General features: G+C 34.1%; 1 protein-coding gene across 3 annotated transcripts in view; it reads right to left on the reverse strand.

Moving 5' to 3' along the window:
- The window catches only part of LOC137616316 (procollagen-lysine,2-oxoglutarate 5-dioxygenase 1-like), a 201,984-nt gene that overhangs the window by 68,441 nt on the left and 120,858 nt on the right, over positions 1-12,685 (reverse strand). For all 3 annotated transcript variants that reach the window (XM_068345964.1, XM_068345966.1, XM_068345965.1), the window contains 3 exons: positions 7,476-7,552; positions 3,543-3,637; positions 1,074-1,430 (listed from right to left, as the gene is read on the reverse strand). In XM_068345964.1, coding sequence (XP_068202065.1) covers positions 1,074-1,430; positions 3,543-3,637; positions 7,476-7,552 — 529 coding nt within the window. The remainder of the gene's footprint in view (positions 1-1,073; positions 1,431-3,542; positions 3,638-7,475; positions 7,553-12,685) is intronic.

The raw sequence follows: 12,685 nt of genomic DNA on the forward strand, positions 1-12,685 counted from the left end.
TTGCATAAAAATGGCATATGGAGAAAGTCTTTTTAAGATTTTTGGTGATCAATTCTGAAAGTGTCTTAATTCTTTCTATCTGCCATGATTTTGGCACTTTTTTTTTTGTCTGGTCTTCAGCTGCTGAGTCTAATATTAATTTCTAGAAAAAAAACTTAATCTTTTAAAATTTGTTTATCCTTGCTCTGGATATCAATCTATGGCACCGTTGTTCAATTATTTCTTTCTGTACGTTGCTTAAGATTTGTCATAATACTGACTACCATCCTTTGCATTCAGATCTTCCCAGACTGTACTATGTAATAGTATTGTTAGGTATGTAGTTAATTTCAAGTCTTTTCTTCTCTATCAAAATCTTCAATAATACATTCCATATTGTGGAATGGTTTTCAAAATCTGGTAATTGAATCTGTGGAACTTCAGAAGTTCAAGTGTTGCAAATGCTCTCCTGTTGAATAGGTTGACATGTCTCATTTCATGGTTTGTATATGGAATCTATTTGAACATTTTTATTGATCTTACTGTTTCATATTTTTTATGATTTTCCATATCCATAGTTTATTTATCATTTTTCTATTTAATTTCTGCACTAGGCAGCTTTTCCTGTTGGAGCCCTTGGGCTAATAACATCCTGCTTTTCCCACTAGAGTTGTAGCTGGGTTAGTAACAATGATATTAAGGAAAATCTTAAACTTTGAGAGATATAAGCAGAATAAAAAAAACATTCAAATTTGGACAGGAATTATATTCCGTATTTTTTTTCCCTCAAACTAAAAAGAAATCTGATAGAATTTAGACCAATCAACTGATTATTGTACCTAAATTTTGAACGATTATTGTATATTCCTAAGTCATTCAAAGGATGTAATAGTGTATGTTATAAAGAAAATAATTTTATCATGTAACTCAATTTGTTAACATTTGTACATGAAAAGTAACCTACCAGTACCAGTAAGACAGGTAATAGCTGTCTTTGCATGCAATCTAAAGTTTCACATTGAAATGTGTAAAGAAAAATTTAAATTAAGAACTACTCTTAAAATAATGTAATGTAAAGATTATCGCAAACTTACCGGAAGTTTTGCATGAAATGCATCCAATTTCTGGTTTATGGGTACCAACTAAATAATCGGACACGGCTAATAGGAGAGCCCGTCCGTGAGCACTCTCAGGTGAAGCAAAAAGAATGCAAGGGACATTTTCTTTGACCACAAACTCATAGCTTCCATCAACAGCTGCCACCTGCAACTCACTACCAATATTCGAGGAGTCATCAAGGGTGTAAGTTAAACTTCCTACAGCATCTATCTGTACATTGTGCTGACTGCGCAATTTGGAACTTCTATAGAGCTGCTGTGACAATGACGCTAAAGAGGTAACTCCGAGGGCCTTTGCTACTTTGATGACAGACCTTGACCACCCAATCAGTCCTGTAGGAAAAATAAAGATCGTAAGATTTATTCATATTAACCAGTCTTTCAATGTATTCTGCATACAGTAACTCCTTAGCATATCAAACTTATTTTTCATTAGTTACAGTGTTTTCTACGAGGATTTTTAGAGGGGATATATTTTGTCGATGAATTTCTGAGTGAATAGAGTAAAAGTAAAGTACATGTTACTTTGACCTGGAAATTATACGAGATTACAACTAGGTGCAAGCACACTTAACAAAATGATAGGTAACAAAGCCTCAGGTAAGTTGAGAAATAACTAACTAAAAAGTTAAGAAAAAATTACTGACATATTCACTATTCATCAACACTTTAAACTCTTTCTCTCTTTAACACACCCCTCTTATCATTCAAACACTTTGGCACCATAATTTTGTGTCCATCACACGGGTTTGACTTGAGAATTCTAGCCGAGCTCAATTTCATAAAAAAAAGATTAACGTAAAATTTATAGTAGGTCTATGAAGCCAGTTTTAACCTTTATCTCACAAACCTAAGTATATAAAGTTCTCTTGCTTCAGGGTACACTTGGGCACACTATTATATCATATTTATCTTCCTCTGTTTTTTCATGGTTTTATATTTTATATATGAAAAATCTATTTCAACGTTAATATTCTCAAAATATTTTAATTGTTCATTACTTCTCTTGTATTTTATTAATTTCCTTGTTTTCTTTCCTCCCTGGGCTATTTTTCCCTGTTAGAGCCGTTACGCTTATAGCATCCTACTTTTCCTACAAGGGTTGTAGCTTAGATAGTAACAATATAATAAATATGAGAGATTTTAAGCAAAAGTAGCTATGAAATACTTAGATTTGGGCCAGGAGAAGAAATCACATTCCAAGTGAAAAAACAGCTGGGAGATGTGGAGTTCCAGGCTAACAAATTAGCAGTTTTCAAAGACTGGGATGGTTTGAACGTGTGATGAAAACTGGAGAACAAGTTAGTGATAAAAATTACTTGATATATAGCATTAAGATAAGACCTGGATCAGGGGGAAATTCAAAGAAGTGCTCGAGACAGAAGAGAGTGGAGAGACCTAATCTTACAGAAATGCCATATAAGGAAACTCAGGTGTAAAAATCAGAATTTATGATGATTAAGATTTTTGAGGATTTCATATTAGGTTACACTGTAATGGCTGTTACATATTTTCGAGTGTTAATGACAGTTTCACGAACATATTTTAAGATCATTATCTATATTAAAAGAGAAATTTTTATTATCCCAACATCTTTATTTTAGTACATATCATATAATTAATCTCACTGAGTTATACACGGACAAACCCTGCTGCATGGATGCAATGGAGAGATGGCTCGACTACTGGTATATGTAAATGCCCATTAGTAGAGACTACAAAGACGTACTTATAGGAAAATAAGATCTGTACTAATATATGCAGCAAAAACATGGGTAGCCTATTAACTAGGAAAAAAGAGGAGATTTTGAAAAATGGGACCATAAAATATTAAGGATCATGGTAGGAGTTCGGTGAAAGGACCAGATTGTAGAAATAGGTAGGCAAAAGTGAGGCCAATCAGAGTGGAAAAAAGATTAAGAACTCAATAACCAGGATTGTGTGGACATGTGACGAAAAGGCAAGAGAGACTGCTGGTCAGAGAAGAAGTACTGTAAATACAGATGTTCCAGGAGGAAGATATGTAGGAAAGTCCAGGACAACACAGCGAAAGAGGCCAGATGAAAACCTACCCCTGCTAGAAATAGTACAGGACAGAAGAAACAAGAAATAACTAACTTTATGTTTAATCCTAAAAGGGAAAAGCTGGCATTAAAAAGTTTATGATGAGTTTGGAGATGAGCTCATATAACATGGATTATGTTAACAGACTATTTCCAAAGATTGCTAGCACTAATCAATTATTGGTAAAGGACAGACGGAGAGAAAAATTATTTATATTTATGAGTTTTCATATTACTGTAATTATATCATCTTCCGCTTACTGATGAAGTACATCGCTGTATATCTTGTTTGTTTAATTAAACTACAACTACTACCTGGAGAAATAAGTATATAGGTCAGAATAATTTCAAATCAAATATGATTAATATAATTCATTCTTACCATTAACATTTCCCTGTGGGAGAATAATTTCTACGCCAGTTACTTTCAGTTTTTCTCTTATCATTTCTGGAGGAGACGCAACAATTCCTTCAGCTCTGAAAATATATGAGCAAAACTTTAAAAACTGTAACAAACAAATATTCTTCAATCAGAAGACTAAACCAATCAACATAGTTTTCAGTTTTCATGATACCAAATTAGTAACTTACAACACAAGCTTCCAATGTCATATCTGGATTTACAATAACCACAACTGGTGTGCTCAAGCAGCCTAGATAAATGTCCGAATGCAAAAGTAATTACTTTATCTAAGATATCCAAAATTCATAAAGAATAATTAATGCCGACACAAACATGAAATAGGAGGCAAATGAATGTCATTCTTAATATCTTTAACTTAAAAGATTTACATGCACCATAGATCTAAGGAAGTTACTTCTTGATACTATGTTATCAGGAATAACATTTTGACTCTAAAATTTTACAATTAGATTTTATACTGAGAAAAACCTGAAGAATGGGAGTTAGGAGCGTTGGTGAAAATAGCTAAAAAGGGAGACCTGACTGATTGCAATAATTAAAGAGGACTCACACTCACGTCAGTTGTTATGAAAATGTATAGTATGCATATTCTTAAGAGACTGAAGAGAAAGATTGATGAAAAGCTGAGAGATGAAAAAGCAGGATTTAGAAAAGGTAGAAGTTGCACTGACCAAATTTTCATTTTGAGACATGTTGTACAACAATGCGTAGAATATAGAAATTCCCTTTTGACGGTATTTGTGGACTATGAAAAAGGGATTTTGACGAAGGAAAAATCTATTTCTGGGGAGAGACCTGTGACGCCCGGTGAAAAGAGTCCTTCTTTACACTTTTCTGATATAAATCTTCCAAATATACCAGAGAAAGATAAAAGCATGGAATGCAGAGGTTACTACCCACGCGCGAGCACCTCGTGGGTCTTGTGTATACATCAGGGGCGTCTGAAAACCACTATTCATGCACCAGCCAATATTGTGGAGAGTCCTGCATTATGGAATCCCTCCTAAATATGTAAATTTGATTAAGTCTGTTCATGAGCATAACAAGTGCAAATTTAATGTTAATGGAACACTTTAGTGAGGTTATGAATAGGACATATGAAGGGAATAATTTGATTGATAAATCTGAAGCTGATGAAGACCTTGATGTGCCCAGGAATGAATTGTGTGTGTTTGAAGTTGAAGCTATCCTAAAAAAACTAAAGATGTGGAAAGCCCCTGGATATGATGGAATAACTGCCGAGATGATACTGGCCGAAAATGAAGTGACTCCCAGACTTCTTACTATATTATTTTGTAGAATGTGGCATGAAAAGGTAAAACCTGATGAATGGGAGTTAGGAGTGTTGGTGAAAATAGCTAAAAAGGGAGACCTGACTGATTGCAATAATTACAGAGGCATAGCACTTACATCAGTTGTTATGAAAATGTATAGTATGCTTATTCTTAAGAGACTGGAGAGAAAGATTGATGAATAGCTGTGATGAACAAGCAGGATTTAGAAAAGGTAGAAGTTGCACTGACCAAATTTTCATCTTGAGACATGTTGTACAGCAATGCGTAGAATATAGAAATCCCCCTTTGATGGTATTTGTGGACAAAGAAAAAGCCTTTGATAGTTTGCACCAGCCAATTTTGTAAAGAATCCTGTGTTATTATGGAATTCCTCTTAAATATGTAAACTTGATTAAGTCTGTTCATAAGCATTGCAATGCAAAGTTAATGTTAATGGAGTCTTATCAAGTGAATTTCTAGTGAACAGCGGAGTACTCCAAGGGAATGTGTTGTCACCTATGTTGTTTATCCTCCTCATGGACTTTGTAATGTGTAGAACAGTCAGAGATGGTGGAGAAGGATTGGACTTGATTGGTGATAGGAATTTAGCAGACCTAGAGTATGCTGATGATGCTGTCCTTCTTAGCAGAACACCACAGGATTTGCAATGCTTGCTTACCAGAATGCATGAAATATCACACAAAGTGGGGCTGAAGATAAATAGAAGAAAGACAGAGATGATGAGAATGGAGTATGCAGTGGAAAATGAAATATCATTGGAAGGAGAAAGTATTGATGAGGTAGAATCATTTAAGTATTTAGGAACTATGGTCTCTAATTCAGGGTCTTTAGAGTTAGAGTTTAATGAAAGACTGAAAAAGGCAAATCAGACAATGGCTACTGTAGGTTAAGTAAAATTTGGAAATCATATCGCCTGAAATTACATATAAAAATAAGACTATATATCAGTTTAGTGAGATCGGTGTTACTGTATGGACATTGAGTCGTGGTATGACAATGAAACAATCTCCAATAAATTTAGGAGATTTGAGAATAAAGCCCTCAGAAGGATACTGAGAGTTAAATGGCAGGACAGGATTAGAAATGAAACTATAAGAGAGATTACTCGGGTACCATATGTGAATGAGATCATGATGAGGGGTAGATGGAGATGGTTTGGGCATGCTCTTCGCACTCCCCAAGAGAGATTAGTTCACCAAACGTTTAACTATGCTCCACAAGGCACTAGAAGAATTGGAAGACCCAGCCCTACATGGCTTAGGACTATAAAGCACGAAGTAGATGATGATGAATGGAGAAGTATTGGATTAAAAGCTCAAGACAGAGACGACTGGCGAAATCTAACCTAAGCCCTTTGCGTCAATAGGCATAGGAGGAGATGATGATGATGAAGAAGAAATATGGCAGAAAATTACACACACATACACTACTAAATCCTGGGAGAAACTATACAAATGATAATAAAATTTACTCCTTAAATTTTATCAAAATTCAAACAGATATCATAAAAAAGTAATATTCGTTGGATGGGCAAGAATTTGCAAGTCTACAAACAAGAAAACAAAAAATCTTAGTAGGAAGCAAAGTTTCCTTGCAGCATGGTTCACTGTAATATATAGTAAGAAACATTAGCATGTAAACAGTTTAACCCCACTGTTTGGGCTGGGATCGATCTGCCGCCATGTGAATACTATGCGAACATGTTACCACTACACTAGCCAGGAGGCATGTAAAATTATATCATCAAGTTCACTTTCCTGACTATTAAAAATTAAAATCCTACAACGTCATTTTATACATAAATCCAATCTGACTGATGGCAATCTTGTTGAATTTGTTATTGGAACTATAGTCCATTTCTTTTAGCGAGGCAGATTTGCACCGACTCGCAACGGTGCTCTTTTAGCTCGGAAAAGTTTCCTGATCGCTGATTGGTTAGAATTATCTTGTCCAACCAATCAGTGATCAGGAAACTTTTCGGGGTAAAAGGGCACCGCTGCGAGTCGGTGCAAATATGCCTCGCTAAAAGTAATGGACTATAGTGTTAGGTGCTACAAAAGCAGGCCTTCCCTTCCACTAGACATGAGTGAGGTAAGATTCAGTGCTCTGTATCCAAAAAGACGCGTGTAAGAAGTTCACTATGATTACCACTGCAAAAGGCATTGATATTTGATTATTTTTTGTCTCCAATTCTCTTTTACTATAAGTCTTCCGTAAGGAGAGCATTATGGAATGCATATGCTCAATGTGAACAAAATAAGAAAAAAAATAATTTACTCCAACTGTACTTGTGCATGTACTGTATACATGTATAAACTCTAAAGAGAAAAAGTACAATTCTCCCCAAAGGTTTTACAGTTTCTATATTTATTTCCTGCTTCTTGTGATTTTTGACAGTATATACATTATATATATATATATATATATATATATATATATATATATATATATATATATATATATATATATATATATATATATATATATATATATATGAAAATGAAAAGGCTTGAATTAATTTGAAAACATGAAATCAAAATGAAATAAAGCAATCCATCTACCAATCTATATTTCAATTATTCATTCTTTCACATACCTTGGGAAGAAAACTATTATGCCATCTTTACCGAAATCACTTTTAGTTTCACACGGGACTTCGGCTGCATCCTGAATCTGGAGAAATTGGACAAACAAGTAAACTTTATTGTTATTTATATATTATAGTTGACCAGTCGAATTTACAATTAACAATAAAAACAATTTGTTGACTTACAACATCACTGTCTCCCTTATTAGGCATCATAAACCCTTTGAAGGAATATCAAAATGCCTCTAAGAGAAAACCTCTAAGAAGTCAAAGGTCGTTCACCAGAGAGGTAAAAATCAGAAGAAACAAATTAAATTGCACTTAGGTCATAGTCTCAACTTAATGGACTGATTGCATCACTCTGTACATAAACAGCCACAGAGACATAACGCAACCTTGCTTTGAATGCACCTTCACACTAAACCAGTCAGTTTCCTACCTACATATTCTAACAGATATTATCCTTTGATGAGGGCATGGAAATGGGCAAACTCCCTTATAATCCCATCATCTAAAGACTTGAATTAGATCCTTAGTAATTATGCAGATAGGGTCATCAGAATAAAGATTAGCAACGTCAACCCCAAAATACTTTCTTTGAATCATAAAGGCAAACTCTTCCAACACCTTTCTGTATAAAGAAAAATGTGCATGGAAACATATAGCGTAGGCTTTGTTTAAATTTGGGGCTGATATAATTGGTAGGTTAAGAACAATCTCAGAAGGTAGTTTTGAAGATGTTTAGAATGGCATTAAGAGGCTGACGAGTGGAGAGACAAAAGAGTTAATAACATTAAAAGTCAGATGTTGCAGCACTGTAGTGAAAATGTGATTGAGTGTATGTCCAGGGTTGGTTTGTAAAGTGTATGTATGCGTGTAATATATATATATATATATATATATATATATATATATATATATATATATATATATATATATATGTGTGTGTGTGTGTGTGTGTGTGTATGTATATATCAAGCAGTTAATAAGTTGGAAAGATACAAAATAAAATGTCGACGAATCTACTTTATTTTTATCACACCACATCACGGTCGAGATGCGAGACATCAAGTGCCACAATATAAAGGTGCACGGTCAATATTTCTTGTTTTATTCAGCTGGGGAAAGGATAAGAGAAAAAATACATTGCCCAACATGCTTTGTATTGTCATATCTCTTCAGTCAAGCCTTGATAAAATAAGAAAGCGCTTGTTCATTGTCATATCTTTTTCTGATCCTTTTCCTCGTTCGAAGAGAATAATGAGAAGTGCCCATGTTCTTTAGTATTGTCAAACCTATAGACTCGAAAGAGGTGTGACAGTATTTAATAGATTAGTAAACTTATTTTGTTACTGATCCTTCTTAATGCACAAATACTAAGACGTTCAACGGCTGTTTTCGTATCGTTACACCTCTTTGGAGTCAAGGGGTATGACCATAAAGAGATTGGTCAACGTCTCCGTATGAGTTGGAGGAACAACCAGAAAAAACATGATGATGACATCATGTTAATACCTGTAAATTAAGCATTGTAGTTAGCAACTGGCCTATAGCACTATATGGTATTAAAGATTTCTAGCAAGAAAACTCAAGTCTTTGTAAACTAGATACTGTTCATGATGGTCAAATTCTTAATGAAATACTCACACCTATAGTAATATGAAATAAAATCTATAATGTGCATATATAAGTTTCACTTGTAGGCTATGCCACTTTTAACACATAACATATTGAATATGTGCGAATCCTGTAAAAATCGTGATTGCATATAGCAAATGTACATCATAATAATGATTTTGTGCTTATAATTTCTCATCAATTTTAGGTGCATTTTAACAACCAAAATCAAGTGAGATTTTGTTTTTACTGTCTATCACCATTATGCATACTATTATTGAGATTATGTATACATATTTGCAAAGAACAAAACCAGATAAAAACAGTATCGGCAACATCAAATCCCAAAGTTGTCTAAACATCTGATAGGAGTTGAAAGCTTATCATCAATCGTTACGAGAATTGATCCCTCAAATGCTAGGATACACTATCATTCTCTTTTTTCATATATATATATATATATATATATATATATATATATATATATATATATATATATTATTACTAGCTAAGCTACAACCCTAGTTGGAAAAGCAAGATGCTATAAGCCCAAGGGCTCCAACAGGGAAAAGTAGCCCAGCGAAGAAAGGAAACAAGGAAAAATAAAATACTTTAAGAACAGCAACACCACCAAAATAAATATTTCCTATATAAACTATAAAAACTTTAACAAGAGGAAGAGATGTAAGACAGAATAGTGTGCCCGAGTGTACCCTCAAGCAAGAGCTCTAACCCAAGACAGTGGAAGACCATGGTACAGAGGCTATGGCACTACCCAATACTAGAAAACAATGGTTTGATTTTGAAGTGTCCTTCTCATAGAAGAGCTGCTTACCATAACTTAAGAGTTTCTTCTAACCTTACCAAGAGGAAAATAGCCACTGAACAATTACAGTGCAATTGTTAACCCCTTGGATGAAGAGGAATTGTTTAGTAATGTCAGTGTTGTCAAGTGTACGAGGAAAGAGGAGAATTTGTAAGGAATAGGCCAGACTATTCGGTGAATGTTTAGGCAAAGGAAAAAAATGAACCGTAGTCAGAGAGAAGGGTGCAATGTAGTACTGTCTGGCCAGTCAAAGAACCCCATAACTATATATATATATATATATATATATATATATATATATATATATATATATATATATATATACATACATATATATATATGTATGTATGTATGTATGTATGTATGTATGTATGTATGTATATATATATATATATATATATATATATATATATATATATATATATATATATATATATGTAAGCATTAAGCTGTTTTCTTTATAGAAACGGCGGCGCAGTTCTGAAGAAAACAAAGAAAACAGCAGCCCGGTCACGCTTCTTGTCCTTTAAGTACCGAGTCATATTTGAAACTGACAGTTTTGAACTACTCCACACATTGTTCATCATCAGTGAACTATCCTCTTTTCACGCCATACACTTTCATCTTGCATACACTTTCATGCTTTCTCAACTTCTCCGTCCACTAGCGTCTCTTCATCATCACCAACTGAGTAGTGCACTATCTGTAAATGTCACGCTTTGCTGCCTTACATAGACCTAACTTTTTATCAAGAACTTTTATTATATGTCTTCTAAGCTCTTTTTTACTTCTTTCATCACTTCATGAATTACGATTCTATACAACCTTGGAGGAATCATACTAATAAATTGCAAACAGTATGACGTCTGTGTATTTTCAATTAAAAACTTTGCTTTACTTCCATCAACAATTTCACTAAATGTGTGTCCCACATATAGCTTTATCCTTTCACTGTAAGACTTATCACAAGCTCTTTCATGATAAACCTTGATGCAAAACACTCTTTCTAGCTTAAATGTAAACCACTCTTTCCTGTTTAAATTTTCAGTGTTCTGTCCATAACAATCCCTTAATTGTCTACAATGTTTACTTAAATCAATCAAAAACACATTTCCTAGTATTCTAAGTAATTTTATGGTTCTATAATTCCACCAACTAGCTTGTCCCTCATACAATTAACAATTATTCCCTACTCTCATTTGTTCGGAACTTTTCCATCACCAAGAGACACTTTACACATACCAGTGAGCAACCCAATTTAACGCATCATCACACCTGTAATCTCACCAATACCTGTATCACTTGTAATATTGAACAACTAAACTGCATGACAGTAATTTTCCACAAACAGTCCAGTCTGATGTGATGGAGTCCTGTTTACCCTATATCTGCTTCAGACAAGAATGTCAGAGCAGATTGTAAAATAAAGGACATTGGTTCATATACTGCAGGTGTATAAAGTAATTGTAACAACTGATGGTAGGGGAACACGAGGATTCACATGAAAGGTGATCACATGACATAACAGAGACAAGGAATATCAATGGAAAGTGAAAGCCAAAGTTGGAATGTTGCCAGAAGCTAGATATCAAAATGGCATAGGCTACATTGGAAAATATTGAAATGGTCCGTCCATAAAAACAAACCTATTTTGCAAGAAAGTATGTACACAAAAATATCAGTGTTAAAATAACCAAGAGGAATATAGTGTAAAACATAGCCTACCTCTTGTGATTATTTCAGCATAACTAAATTTAGTTTAAGTAATCAGGTTTTACCACATCGATATTTTCCGCACTGAAGAAGAGACGTAATATCTTGAATCAGTTTATGAAAACACGCTATTCATTGAATCTGTTACCGAATTTTTAAAAATATAAAGGAACAATTCAGTTGGCTTCTCTTAAAAGTGAATTGATGATGTTAAATACAAATAAGAGAAAATGTCAAGTTGTCGAGATGAACTCTATAATTAATAAATATAAAGTAAGTAATGATACTAAGCAAAGATATGGTAAAAAGCCTAGCATCAATTATAAAATCTCCAATGCTGTACAGAAATCAATTGAATGTGGTGCTGCCCTTGCCCGTGTTAATCAAGAGGCATTAGGCCCTTGTTTTCAAACTCAAACAGTTGGGAGTCGGGGGAGGGGGGGTGTCTTTTCTTAGCATCATTATTGGAATTTTAAGTAATAGATCGCAAAGAATTATTATTATTATTATTATTATTATTATTATTATTATTATTATTATTATTATTATTATTACTTGCTAAGCTACAACCCTAGTTGGAAAAGCAAGATGCTATAAGCCCAGGGGCTCCAACAGGGAAAATAGCTCATTGAGGAAAGGAAACAAGGAAAAATAAAATATTTTAAGAGCAGTAACAACATTAAAATAATTATCTCCTATATAGATTATAAAGAATTTAACACAAGAGGAAGAAAAAAATGAGATAGAATAGTGTGCCTGAGTGTACCCTCAAGCAAGAGAACTCTAGTCCAAGACAGTGGAAGGCCATGGTACAGAGGCTATGGCACTACTCAAGAAGAGCTGCTTATCATAGCTAAAGAATCTCTTCTACCCTTACCAAGAGGAAAGTGCCCAATGAACAATGATAATGCAGTAACCCCTTGGGTGAAGAAGAATTGTTTGGTAATCTCAGTGTTGTCAGGTGTATGAGGACAGAGGAGAATATGTAAAGACTAGGCCAGACTACTCGGTGTAAGTGTAGGCAAAGGGAAAAGGAACCGTAACCAAAGAGAAGGATTCAAAG

Source organism: Palaemon carinicauda, chromosome 22 (assembly GCF_036898095.1).
Source record: "Palaemon carinicauda isolate YSFRI2023 chromosome 22, ASM3689809v2, whole genome shotgun sequence".
In the NCBI taxonomy this organism is placed as follows: Eukaryota; Metazoa; Arthropoda; class Malacostraca; order Decapoda; family Palaemonidae; genus Palaemon; species Palaemon carinicauda.